Here is a 15028-nt window from a genome sequence, read left to right as displayed (position 1 = left end):
GTGGGAATTTGATGTAGCATGTGATTCGGTTGGTGCACAGAATTAACCTGTTAGTTGTTTGTTAAACTTGTTTGTAGAGGTTATAAAAGAGTTGAGAGAGAAAAAGACAGACAGAACGAACAATCGACCATTGAGAGGCCTTACCTGCAATATGAGTATGAAGTAGTCAACTGCCTTCCCTCTCTGGTAGACATAGTGTTGAGGACAGCATTTGTCACTGTCATTAAACTTGATCTCCTGGATCACGTCTGGGTGTCTTAGAATCCTCAATAGAACCTTGTCTGAGATCTGGGACAGGCTGAACAACGTCACCTCTGGATGAGGCAGGAAGATAAATATATTGTACATACAATATGTAAGGTACTTTATGCATATATGAGATCTGGTATGGGCTGATTAACCTCTGGATGGGAGAGAGACATGCAGTATATTAGACATATATTATAGACACAGACATATATAAGGCTGTGGTTTATCACAGCTATATATTGAATTGAAATGATCCAATGATAAAGTAGTCCAACAATATGCTGCTTGTCTTTAGTGGTGATGACATGATGTCAGCAACATCACAGAGACATAAAGACAGAGAGAAAGAAGCGACAGAAAGAGAGGAAACAGGAGAATGACAGCATCAGAGAGTGGTGAGATAGACTGATATAGACACTGAAACAATCCCAGTAGTGACAAAAAGAAAAGACAACGAGACTTGTAGAGACAGACACAGACAGGCATGCTGTAACACTGCTCTGTCTGTTATTTTAGAGAAAGAGGTAACTACAACGGCATTCTCGCTCTAGCTGACAGCATGCTACAACAGACCACATGACTAGTGGTGCTGGCAACACTTTGTGTTACATAGATTACTACAAGGGAATCATTTATGTAATTACATTCAAACAGGTTTGAGAATGTTTCATTTTTACAATGAATGTTTAATACCTGCAGGAATTGAAACCATGACCTTGAGTTGTAACTGTATCTTACCAACTGAGAATCACATACTATATGGTGATTCTATAGTGCATGTGAGTGTTTTGCTTTGTATCGTGTGGTTGGGAGGTTGATTGCCCCAACATGTCATTATTTTGGTTGGTGGGCAGGGTCACATGTTCTAACCTGTAGTCAGGAAGCGGTGAGCGGCCAATAGCAGTTGAGGGGAGATCTTGACTTTGGATTCGCTCTCGCTCTGTTTGAAGGCAGAGAAGTTCCTCTTCTTCTTATTGGGTGCCACCTTTTTCCTGTTTCTGCTGTTGTCAGCTGGGAGGGAGAGAGACAACATAAAGGACAGGTCAGAATCAGAGATACATCTTTATGTCTTATATAAAACCAATAACAGCCTTTTCTAATACCCTTTTCACAGTATCCATCCTGAACCTTACTGAACCATACTGTGGTGACAATTCACATTGTCCCTTCCAGCATGGTGGATGCATAAGCAGGTGAGCAAAGTACAGCTCAGCTTTGTTTGGCTCAGTAGTGTGAAAAGGGTATAGCTTGTATCTATTATTTCAGTGCAAGTAATAAATGTGTTACAGGCTCATATGACATAAAAGCGAAGATGTAATAAATGTGTTATGAGTGTGTTACATTTTATAGACTCACTGTAGAGGTCAGACTCATCCAAGATCTCTGATTTGATGATCTCCTCAATGACGTCTTCCAGGGTGACCAATCCCAGCACCTCGTAGAACGGATCCCCCTCCCCCTCGTCATTCACCTTCTGAACAATAGCCAGGTGGGACTTACCTAGAGAGAGAGAGAGAGAGAGAGAGAGAGAGAGAGAGAGAGAATCAATATTACAGGCCAAAGTTAATGTCCATGGAATGTTAGAGCCATACATGACTTTGTCACTGCCTCCAGGACAGACTTCTAGTCACCAATATCCTTATTGAAATATCATTGTTAGCCTACGTTAATGCTAAGTTAATGCTAAAGGGCCAGTATGACTGCATTAAAACAACTACCCTCCCAGTCCCAATTTTACCATACACTCCTCTGCTTGCCCTGCTTTGATCGCTGACAAGATGTTGATGTGTATCCGTATCTGTCATTAAGACTGTAGCTGGACTTTGGCCATGGTCACTCTGTTACAGTACAGCAAACACATCCTAACACAGTGGTATTCAAGGTCGGGGTCCCGACACCTAGTGGGGTCGCGGGGGAACTGCAGTAGGGTCACCAAAATGTTTTAGGAACAAAAAATGTACAGTACAGATGGGTCAACATACAGACGTTTTGAGAAAGATAATTTGAAAGATACAATTTCATTGAGTAAATGTATTTATTGGTTTCTTTTCATTTTGATACATACATTTCCATTAAAATGGGCAAAGATTGCTTTTTTTTGCAAAAAACGACTTCTCAAGCAATAATTTTGTTAGGACTGTCTGGGAATGGTCTGAGTTAGGAGGGGAAAACTGAAACTGAGCTGTTATTGGCAGAGAGGTTTGTCACTCTCTTTGTTATTGGTCTATTAGCAAATTTACCACATGGTCATGTCACCATGAAAAACAGAAAAACTCCCGCCCATGCAAACCTGCTAATTAGAAGGTCCTGTGTAGATTGTATTTTCAACCAGCAACTACACTACATAACCAAAAGTATGTGGACACTTGCTCGTCGAACATCTCATTCCAAAATCAATGGCATTAATATGGAGTTGGTCCCCCTTTTGTTGCTATAACAGCCTCCACTCTTCTGGGAAGGCTTTCCATGAGATGTTGGAACATTGCTGCAGAGACTTGCTTCCATTCAGCCACAAGAGCATTAGTGAGGTCGGGCACTGATGTTGGGCAATTAGGCCTGGCTTGCAGTCGGAGTTTCAATTCATCCCAAAGGTGTTCGATGGGGTTGAGGTCAAGGCTCTGTGCAGGCCAGTCAAGTTCTTCCACACTGATCTCGAAAAAACAATTTCTGTATGGACATCGCTTTGTGCACAGGGACATTGTCATGCTACAACAAGAAGGCCTTCCCCAAACTATTGCCACAAAGTTGGAAGCACAGAGTCATCTAGAATGTCATTATATGCTGTAGCGTGAAGATTTCCCTTCACTGGAACTAAAGGGCCTAGCCCGAACCATGAAAAACAGCCCCAGACCATTATTCCTCCTCTATCAAACGTTACAGTTGGCACTATGCAATGGGGCAGGTAGCGTTCGCCTGGCTTCCGCGAACCCAGTTTTGTCCATCGGACTGCCACATGGTGAAGCGTGGTTCAGCACTCCAGGGAACGTGTTTCCACTGCTCCAGAGTCCAATGGCAACGAGTTTTACACCACTCCGGCCGACGCTTGGCATTGTGCATGGTGATCTTAGGCTTGTTTGCGGGTACTCGGCTATGGAAACCCATTTAATGAAGCTCCCAATGAACAGTTCTTGTGCTGACATTGCTTCCAGAGGCAGTTTGGAACTTGGAAGTGAGTGTTGCAACCGAGGACAGACGATTTTCAGCACTCGGTCCTGTTCTGTGAGCTTGTGTGGCCTACCACTTCACGGCTGAGCCGTTGTTGCTCCTAGACATTTCCACTTCACTTACAGTTTACCGGGGCAGCTCTAGCAGGGCAGAAATTTGACAAACTGACTTGTTGGAAAGGTGGCATCCTATGACAGTGCCACGTTGAAAGTCACTGAGCTCTTCAGTAAGGCCATTCTACTGCCAATGTTTGTCTATGCATGGTTGTGTGCTCGATTTTATACACCTGCCAGCAACGTGTGTGGTTGAAATTGCCAAATCCACTCATTTGAAGGGGTGTTCACATACTTTTGTATATATAGCGTTTCAGGAAATAACACTGACCATGTTTTGTCACACTTTTACAGTGTTAATTTCATCAGCTGGTGTACAATATGATAAAAAAACACAGAAAACACATAATTCTGACTGCACCTGGCCTTTAACTCATCAATATGATTCTTAAAAGACAGCTTATCGTCTATCCAAATGCCCAGATATGTGTAAGCAGGGACATGATTAATTTGGCCACACACAAGACAGAATATATGTCACGAGTGTGTATAGGAACGGACCAAAGCGCAGCGTGGGTATCGTTCTACATATTTAAATTTTAATGTGAAACTATGCAAAACATACAATAAACCATAAACAAAACAACAAACCGTGACGAAGAGGTGCAACATACACTAACTCAAAATAATCTCCCACAAACACTAGTGGGAAAAACAACAACTTAAATATGATCCCCAATTAGAGACAACGATGACCGGCTGCCTCTAATTGGGAATCATACAAAAACCCCAACCTAGAAAAAGGAACCTAGAACACAACATAGAAATAAATAAACTAGACAAAACCCCCCAGTCACGCCCTGACCTACTCTACCATATCAAAATACAAGCTCTCTGTGGTCAGGACGTGACAGTACCACCCCCCAAAGGTGCGGACTCCGGCCGCAAAACCTGAAACCAAAAGGGAGGGTTGGGGGGTGTCTAGTATTGGTGGCGGCTTTGGTGCAGGACGAAGAACCTTCTCATCCCGCGGATCCTCCCGCATCGGAGGCGGTTCTGGTGCGGGATGAAGAACCCTCTCATCCTGCGAACCCGCCATCATAGGAGGTGGCTCTGGTGCAGGACAAAGAACCCTCTCATCCTGCGAACCCGCCAGCATCGGTGGAAGCTCTGGGCCACTGACCGTCGCTGGAGGCTCCGGACCGCGGACCTTCTCAGGAGGCTCCGGACCGCGGGCCTTCTCAGGAGGTTCCGGACCGTGGGCCTTCTCAGGAGGTTCTGAACCGTGGGCCTTTTCAGGAGGTTCCGAACCGTGGGCCTTCTCAGGAGGCTCCGGGCTGTGGGCCGTCTCAGGGGGTTCCGGACTGTGGGCCATTTCAAGAGGTTCCGGACTGTAGGCCATATCCAGAAGGTTCCGGACTGTAGGCCGTCTCAAGAGGTTCCGGACTGTAGGCCGTCTCAAGAGGTTCCGGACTGTAGGCCGTCTCAAGAGGTTCCGGACTGTGGGCCGTCTCAGGAGATTCCGGACTGTGGACCGTCTCAGGAGGTTCCGGACTGTGGACCGTCGTTGGAGGTTCCGGACTGTGAAACGTCACCGGAAGCTCTGGACTTAACTGTCACCGGAAGCTCTGGACTGGGAACTGTCGCCGGAAGCTGTGGTATATTAGACCGTATACCATGGGTATAACAAAACATGTATTTTTACTGCTCTATGTTGATAACCATTTTATAATAGCAATAAGGCACCTTGGGAGTTTGTGGTATATGGCCAAGATACCACAGTTAAGGGTTGTATCCAGAAACTCCGCATTGCATTATGATTAAATATACATATATATATATATATATATATACACTGCTCAAAAAAAATAAAGGGAACACTAAAATAACACATCCTAGATCTGAATGAATGAAATATTCTTATTAAATACTTTTTTCTTTACATAGTTGAATGTGCTGACAACAAAATCACACAAAAATAATGAATGGAAATCCAATTTATCAACCCATGGAGGTCTGGATTTGGAGTCACACTCAAAATTAAAGTGGAAAACCACACTACAGGCTGATCCAACTTTGATGTAATGTCCTTAAAACAAGTCAAAATGAGGCTCAGTAGTGTATGTGGCCTCCACGTGCTTGTATGACCTCCCTACAACGCCTGGGCATGCTCCTGATGAGGTGGCGGATGGTCTCCTGAGGGATCTCCTCCCAGACCTGGACTAAAGCATCCGCCAACTCCTGGACAGTCTGTGGTGCAACGTGGCGTTGGTGGATGGAGCGAGACATGATGTCCCAGATGTGCTCAATTGGATTCAGGTCTGGGAAACGGGCGGGCCAGTCCATAGCATCAATGCCTTCCTCTTGCAGGAACTGCTGACACACTCCAGCCACATGAGGTCTAGCATTGTCTTGCATTAGGAGGAACCCAGGGCCAACCGCACCAGCATATGGTCTCACAAGGGGTCTGAGGATCTCATCTCGGTACCTAATGGCAGTTAGGCTACCTCTGGCGAGCACAAGGAGGGCTGTGCGGCCCCCTAAAGAAATGCCACCTCACACCATGACTGACCCACCGCCAAACCGGTCATGCTGGAGGATGTTGCAGGCAGCAGAACATTCTCCACGGCGTCTCCAGACTCTGTCACGTCTGTCACGTGCTCAGTGTGAACCTGCTTTCATCTGTGAAGAGCACAGGGCGCCAGTGGCGAATTTGCCAATCTTGGTGTTCTCTGGCAAATGCCAAACGTCCTGCACGGTGTTGGGCTGTAAGCACAACCCCCACCTGTGGACGTCGGGCCCTCATACCACCCTCATGGAGTCTGTTTCTGACCATTTGAGCAGACACATGCACATTTGTGGCCTGCTGGAGGTCATTTTGCAGGGCTCTGGCAGTGCTTCTCCTGCTCCTCCTTGCACAAAGGTGGAGGTAGCGGTCCTGCTGCTGGGTTGTTGCCCTCCTAGGGCCTCCTCCACGTCTCCTGATGTACTGGCCTGTCTCCTGGTAGCGCCTCCATGCTCTGGACACTACGCTGACAGACACAGCCAACCTTCTTGCCACAGCTCGCATTGGTGTGCCATCCTGGATGAGCTGCACTACCTGAGCCACTTGTGTGGGTTGTAGACTCCGCCTCATGCTTCCACTAGAGTGAAAGCACCGCCAGCATTCAAAAGTGACCAAAACATCAGCCAGGAAGCATAGGAACTGAGAAGTGGTCTGTGGTTACCACCTTCCAGGGTTTTTCTTTATTTTGACTATTTTCTACATTGTAGAATAATAGTGAAGACATCAAAACTATGAAATAACACATATGGAATCATGTAGTAACCAAAAGAGTGTTCAACAAATCAAAATATATTTATATTAAAAAAAATAAACAAATGATAGTCCCGCTAAGCGCAAACCAGATGGGATGGCGTATCGATGCAGAATGCTGTGGCAGCCATGCTGGTTAAGTGTGCCTTGAATTCTAAATAAATCACTGACAGTGTCATCAGCAAAGCACCCCCACACCATCACACCTTCTCCTCCATGCTTCACGGTGGGAACCGTTCACCTACTCTGCGTCTCACAAAGACACAGCGGTTGGAACCAAAAAACAAAAATTTGGACTCATCAGACCAAAATACATTTTCTTGGCCCAAGCAAGCCTCTTCTTCTTATTGATGTCCTTTAGCAGTGGTTTCCTTCGTAGAAACATATCAAATGATATTTATAATCAATCCTAAGGTTGTTTTTAGTCATAATAATCAATAATATTTCAACCGGACAATAGCTTCGTCAATATAAAAGAAAAACAAGAAAGGCGCACTCTCGGTCACGTGCAGAAACAGGTCTGGGGACTTTCCACTATCCACTCACTGAGAGTGGTCTTACTCCCTAATTTTTCAGAATACAAGCCGGAAACAATTTCTGTTGACATCTAGTGGAAGCCATAAGAAGTGCAATCTGAGTCCTAAGTCATTGGATACTGTATAGGCAGTCAATGGAAAACTACAAACATAAACAAATCACACTTCCTGGATGGATTTTTCTCAGGTTTTTGCCTGCCATATCAGTTCTGTTATACTCACAGACATTATCTTAACAGTTGTTGAAACTTTAGAGTGTTTTCTATCCAAATCTACCAATTATATGCATATCCTAGCTTCTGGGCCTGAGTAACAGGCAGTTTACTTTGGGCACGCTTTTCCTCCAGATGTCAAAATACTGCCCCCTACCCCAGAGAGGATATCAACCCATACCTTGTCACAACACAACTGATTGGCTCAAATGTATTAAGAAGGAAATAAATTCCACAAATTAACTTTTATCAAGACATACCTGTTAATTAAAATGCATTCAAGGTGACTCATGACCTCATAAAGTTGAGAAAATGCCAAAAGTGTGCAAAGCTGTCATTAAGGCAGAGGGTGACTACTTTGAATAATCTAAAATCTAAAATATATTTTGATTTTTTTAACACTTTTTTGGATACTACATGATTCCATGTGTTATTCCATAGTTTTGATGTCTTCACTAATATTCTACAATGTAGAAAATAGTAAAAATACAGAAGAAACCTGGAATGAGTATGTCACACCCTGATCTGTTTCACCTCTCTTTGTGCTTGTATCCACCCCCCTCCAGGTGTCACCCATCTTTCCCATTATCCCTTGTGTATGTATACCTATGTTCTCTGTTTGTCTGTTGCCAGTTCGTCTTGTCTTACTAGCATTCTTTCCCGCCTTCCTGTTTCTCTCGTTCTGTTTCCTGCTTTTTTCCCAGTTCTGACCATTCTGCTTGCCCTGACCCCGAGCCTGCCTGCCGTCCTGTACCAACCTGACTCTGACCTGATCACAAAACTCTGCCTGCCCTGACCCCAAGACTGCCTGCTGTCCTGTACCTGCCTGACTCTGACCTGATCACAAAACTCTGCCTGCCCTCGACCTGCCCCGTGTTTCGAATAAATCATCTGAGAACTGTACTCTCCGCCTCCCGTGTCTGAATCTGGGTTATATCTTGAGTCATGATAGAGCAGGTGTGTCCAAACTTTTAGACTGGTACAGCCTTCTAAAAATGATTAAATAAATAAAATCCTCAGCAATCTACAAACAATACCCCATAATGACAAAGTGAAGACAGGTTTTTAGAAAGTTTTACAAATGTATAAAAAAAAAACTGAAATACCTTATTTACACAAGTATTCAAACCCTTTGCTATGAGACTCAAAATTGAGCTCAGGTACATCCTGTTTCCATTGATCATCCTTGAAATGATTCTACACTTGATTAGAGTCCACCTGTGATAAATTCAATTGACTGTATAGACTACAGTCCCACAGTTGACAGTGCATGTCAGAGCAAAAACAAGCCATGATGTCGAAGGAATTGTCCGTAGAGCTCCGAGACAGGATTGTGTCGCTGTACCGATCTAGGGAACGGTACCAAAACATTATTGCAGCATTGAAGGTCCCCATGAACACATTGGCCTCCATCATTCTTAAATGGAAGAAGTTTGGAACCACCAAGACTTTCCTAGAGCTGGCCACCCGGCCAAACTGAGCAATCGGGGGAGAAGGGCTTTGGTCAAGGAGGTGACCAAGAACACCATAGTCACTCTGATAGAGCTCCAGAGTTCCTCTGTGGAGATGGGAGAACCTTCCAGAAGGACAACCATCTCTGCAGCACTCCACCAATCAGGCCTTTATGGTAGAGTGGCCAGACGGAAGCGACTCCTCAGTAAAAGGCACATGACAGCCCACTAGGAGTTTGCCAAAAGGCACCTAAAGACTCTCAGACCATGAGAAACAAGATTCTCTGGTCTGATGAAACCAAGATTTAACTCTTTGGCCTGAATGCCAAGCGTCATGTCTGGATTGAACCTAGCACCATCCCTACAGTGAATCATGGGGGTGGCAGCATTATGCTGTAGGGATGTTTTCAGCAGCAGGGACTGAGAGACTAGTCAGGATCGAGGCAAAGATGAACGGAGCAAAGTACAGAGAGATCCTTGATGAAAACCTGCTCCAGAGCACTCAGAACCTCAGACTGGGGCGAAGGTTCACCTTCCAACAGGACAACGATCCTAAGCACACAGCCAAGACAACGCAGGATTGGCTTCGTGGGACAAGTCTCGGAATGTCCTTGAGTGGCCCAGCCAGAGCCCGGACTTGAACCCGATCTACCATCTCTGGAGAAACCTGAAAATAGCTGTACAGCAACGTTCCCCTCCAACCTGACAGAGCTTGAGAGGATCTGCAGAGATTAATGGGAGAAACTCTCCAAATACAGGTGTGCCAAGCTTGTGGCGTCATATGTAAGAAGAATTGAGGATGAAATAGCTGCCAAAGGTGCTTCATTATGTAAAAGTGATGTAGTGCTGTAAATGCTGCCAAATTTGCATACATTTCTAAAAACCTGTTTTCATTTTGTCATTATGGGGTATTGTGTGTAGATTGCTGAGGATTTTAAATTTTGTATCCACTTTAGAATAAGGCTGTGAAAATTGTGGAAACAGTCAAGGGGTCTGAATACTTTCCAAAGGCACTGTTTATATATAGAAACACAGACACACATACATACTCTGGACTCTGATGTTGCTCATCCTAATATTTCTATATTTCTTAATTCCATTCTCGTACTTTTAGATTTGTGTGTATTGCTGTGTATTGTTAGATATTACTGCGCTGTTGGAGCTAGGAACATAAGCATTTCGCTACACCCGCAATAACATCTACGAAATATGTGTATGTGACCAATAAAAATGTATTTGATTTGAAAACAGTAGAGGAGAGGCCCTGTGCTTATTCTCCTAAAGTGGCTGTTGACATGTGCAGTTACAAGAGACAGAGGAGCATTTAATGACAAGCTCTTTTTTTCTTTATTTCTCTATTGAATTCTAAGTAGGCTATACACAACTTTTCTACTTGTCTAGCCACTTTAACCTGTTCGTGTCTTTTTTATGACTCTTTCTGCAATGAAAAGCTGAAAAACATATATACAGCATACTATTAGTATGATCAAGAATTAGGACAGAATGACAGGCTTCTCCTGTTAATTCGTAGCAGCCTATTTAATTCCCAGAAATAAAAGTGTATACAATATGTACAGGGCATTCAGAAAGTATTCACACTCCTTGACTTTTTACACATTTGTTATGTTACAAAGTGGGATTAAAATTGATTTAAATTATACAATTAATTTATTTTTTATGAAAAATAGAACACTAAAATATCTTTACTTCATCCACCTGAGTCGACACATATTAGAATCACCTTTGGCATCAATTACAGCTGTGAGTGATTTTGGGGTAAGTCTCTAAGAGCTTTGCATACCTGGATTGTACAATATTTGCCCATTATTCTTTAATACATTATTATTTTCAAGCCGTTTTAAGTCAAAACTATAACTAGGCCACTCAGGAACATTCAATGTCGTATTGGTAAGCCTTGGCCTTGAGTTTCAGGTTATTGTCCTGCTGAAAGGTAAATTCATCTCCCAGTGTCTGTTGGAAAGCAGACTGAACCAGGTTTTCCTCTAGTATTTTAACTGTGCTTAGCTCTATTTAGTTTATTTTTATCCTAACAAACTCCCTAGTCCTTGCCAATGACAAGCATATTCATAACATGATGCAGCCACCACCATGCTTGAAAATATGAAGAGTGGTACTCAGTGATGTCTTGTTGGATATGCCCCAAACATAACGCTTTGTAATCAGAACAAAACGTTAATTTCTTTGTCACATTTTTTGCAATATTACGTTAGTGCAGACAGAATGCATGTTTTGGAAAATGTGTATTCTGTACAGGCTTCTTTCTTATCACTCTGTTATTTAGGTCAGTATTGTGGCATTACTGCAATGTTGTTAATCCATCCTCAGTTTTCTCCTATCACAGCTGTTAAACTCTGTAACGGTTTTAGATCACCATTTGCCTCATGGTGAAATCCCTGAGCGGTTTCCTTCCTCGCCAGTTAGGAAGGAAACCTGCAGATTTGTAGTGTATGGGTGTATGGATATACCATCCAGAGCGTAATTGATAACTTTACCATGCTCAAAGGGATATTCCGTGTCTGCTGTTTTTATTTTCTATTTATTCTCTACGAAAAGGTACCCTTGTTTGTGAGGCATTGGAAAATCTTCCTGGTCTTTGTGGTTGAATCTGTGCTTGAAATCAACTTCTCGACTGAGGGACCATACAAACAATTGCATGTGTGGGGTACAGAGATGCAGTAGTCATTCAAAAATCATGGGGTATTATTACTACTATTATTCCACACAGGGTGAGTCTATGCAACTTATTATGTGACTTGATAAGCACATTTGACTAGAGGCAGTTCAGCTTTTAATTTTTAATGCATTTCTAAAACATTCTAAAAACAAAATTCCACTTTGACATTATGGGGTATTGTGTCTTGATCAGTGACACAAAATATAAATGTAATAAATTTTAAATGCAGGATGTAACACAACAAAATGTGGAAAAAGTCAAGGGGTGTGAATATTTTCTGAATAGCTTTTTAGTGAATTCCCATGAATAAAAAAAAACCTGCAGAAGTCTCAACAAGTTCTCAAACCATAGCAAAGAGGAACGACAGTCCTGCAGGCACGGTCAGTGAGTCAGTGCGTGTGTGTGTGCGTGTGTGCGTGTGTGCGTGTGTGCGTGTGTGCGTGTGTGCGTGTGTGTGTGTGTGTGTGTGTGTGTGTGTGTGTGTGTGTGTGGTTGTGGTTGTGGTTGTAACAGCCAACCTTACACAATTCACCCCTTCTCACCCAATATGAGCAAACAGTGTGGTTGAGGAAGTGGTCTAGGTTTAGGGTCAAGACTTCTGGGGTGTATTCATTAGTCGAATTCTGTTGCAGAATGTTCAGTCTGTTGCAAAACGTCTTTCAAAAGTTACCATTTACCTTTTATGATAGAAACGAAACTGAAGCAAAAGTGGAGGGACCTACCTGAATTTGTCCAATAGAAACTCTTGATTTCGTTGCAAAACTTTTTCCGCTTGGAGTAAACGGATGCCTAATGCCTATGCTGACGTTGTCACCCTGTGTGGTATTTCAAGACAAAGACTTAGGCCGTTGTACCCAAAACAATAGATGCTCTGAGGCTGAGAGAGAGAATGAGGGATATTAAGATGGCCACTAAATCCTAATTTGTCGCTTTCATGATGCCATAACGGAGTATTGGATACTTTGTTGCCCTGTTTATGCTTTTAGCAAAATCAGATCTTGAGATAAAATTGATTAAACTGACAGTTCAATAGGCCTGGATAGATTTTGTGTGAAAGCTGCAATGAATTTGTACTTCAGGAAGGCTACGTTCATATCACATTTCTCAGGTTGTGTTTCTTAATCTCTGACTTAATTAAACCATATGACCACAGAGTCTCAATGTATTGGTAAAGTGTTGGTAAATTCTTAGGCTTGACCTGTTCTGTGTGTGCATGTGTGTGTGCACAAGATATTCAAAGACTCCCTCAGTGACTCAGCAGCAGAACACTTGGGGGTCAGTCTTGTTAAAATAGAACACATCACACTGGCCTCACACATGCTTCACACCGACCAATGAAAACCTCAGCAGCAGCCAGTAGTTACAGTGAGGAGTGAGAAGAGGAAGCAACACCTAGGCCTAAATCCTCTTTCCAGCCGTTTGATAGAGGGAAAGAGAGTGAGAGCGATAGAGAGAGAAACAGAAAGGGAAACACCCTGGCCTGGCGTTGTCTAACACACAAAGGAGGAGTAGACAGAGAATCACTCATGTCTGACTGTCTCGTGACGAGTCTTGTCAGCATGAGGATTAGGCAACATCTGACAGTAGTCATAAAGGTGTGTGTGTTTATGTGTGTCTATATGTGTGTACGTATGTGTGGTGTGTGTGCATCACTTGTTCACCTGAAGTAGTATGAAGTTACTTAGATACTGATCTAAGGTCATACTCCTGTTCCTAGATATATGTGCCAAAGGTCAATTTACAATCTTCCTAGAGCGGTGTGTCCCGAGTTCAGCCCTATGTGTTGGAGGGAGTGCCTTGTACAGGTGGAGAATGTTGCTGGGTACAAGGTTCAGAGGGCGATGATTGACTATGAAGAAATATGAAACAATGAGCCAACTGTTTAAGATAAGAGATGAGGAAGAGAGAGGGAAGGGAAGAGAATGAGAGAGAGGAGAAAGAGAGAAGGAGAGAGATAGAGTGAGGGGTAAGATAAAAGAGAGAATGAAAGGAAGAGAAAGAGTGAAAAGGAAGGAAATAAAGAGAGGCTCTGAGAAAGCAGATGAGAGTCACACCCACGCAACAACTTCCTTAAACCATAGGCTTAACAGTCAACAGATTTCTTCACAACAGTCTCCACAGCTTTCCAACGATGTGACATCACCAGGCGGTAAATTAGTTAATAGACCAATAAGAAGAGCATAAATGATAAACATGCTGTTTTCCATGCCATTACAACAGAGCAGGACAGGAAGTTAGCCTAAAACCTGGACAATGACTACTGACCAGACTTTTTCAGTGATTCATGTAGGCCTACACTCTTTAGAAAAAAGGGTTCTGGATAGCACCTTTTTTTCTAACAAATAGTTTTCAGTTTCCACTCCCCACTCAGACCACTCCTAGACAGTCCTAGCAAAATGATTGCTTAAGAAAAGCTATTTGCTAAGAAGTTATTTTAGTTTCTTTTTGACAATTTTAATTGGAAACAATCACAGTACTTGTTACCCTGAAATTATTTGATATTGAGATAAAAAAAACAGCTGCATTGGACCTTTAAACAGACGGATTTTAACAGGCATTTTGTATTATGCTAATTAGGTGTTTGCACAGGCATGGACATCGACTCAAGGACCAGACATAATGTCTAAAGGGTAAGGCTAAATTTCATAGACAAGAAAAAACATTGGGCTGGGTTATCATGAAGCAATGTCATTGAACTGTCATGCATGCACACATATACACGGTCCCTAACAACTGCCAAAGCAGAGGGTAGGGTGGGCATATATCTGCCAGCACAGATAGACAAGGCCCAGGATCACAATGACAATCTATAGACAGTTGACAACTGGCGTGGAGACAAAGCAGCTGTGGGAAGAGACTAGGGATATATATAATGATGTAATGAAGCTACAGGTAGCCTAGTGGTTAAGAATGTTGGGCCAGTAACTGAAAGGTAACTGGTTCTAATCCCTGAACTGACTAGGTGAAAAATCTTTTGATGTGCCTTTGAGCAAGTCACTTAACCTTAATTAATCTTGAAAATTGTTCTGGATAAGAGTGTCTGCTAAATGACTAAAATGCAAATGTATATTAATCAGTGACTGATACATTGAGGAATAATAGATACTTTAGCCATATATTTATTATTATTTTTTACTTTATTTAACTAGGCAAGTCAGTTAAGAACAAATTCTTATTTACAATGTCAGCCTACGCCGGCTAAAACTGGACGACACTGGGCCAATTGCGCTCCGCCCTATGGGACTCCCAATCACAATCATGTGATGCAGCCTGGATAAATAAAAGGTTTGTGTTATTATCCCTCTATGACGAGGAAATGATGATGCATACACCCCATGGAGTATCCTTTAG

At 42.9% G+C, this 15028-nt stretch overlaps 1 protein-coding gene across 1 annotated transcript in view; it reads right to left on the bottom strand.

Moving 5' to 3' along the window:
• Nucleotides 1-15028, bottom strand: part of LOC115164102 (metal transporter CNNM4-like) — a 48677-nt gene that overhangs the window by 26454 nt on the left and 7195 nt on the right. The window contains exons 2-4 of the mRNA XM_029716233.1: nucleotides 1606-1749; nucleotides 1120-1260; nucleotides 145-314 (exon numbers count right to left, since the gene is read on the bottom strand). Of these exons, the coding sequence (XP_029572093.1) occupies nucleotides 145-314; nucleotides 1120-1260; nucleotides 1606-1749 (455 nt within the window). The remainder of the gene's footprint in view (nucleotides 1-144; nucleotides 315-1119; nucleotides 1261-1605; nucleotides 1750-15028) is intronic.

The sequence above is a fragment of the Salmo trutta genome, chromosome 27 (genome assembly GCF_901001165.1).
Source record: "Salmo trutta chromosome 27, fSalTru1.1, whole genome shotgun sequence".
NCBI lineage: Eukaryota > Metazoa > Chordata > Actinopteri > Salmoniformes > Salmonidae > Salmo > Salmo trutta.
This window is presented reverse-complemented; position numbering and strand designations above follow the sequence as displayed.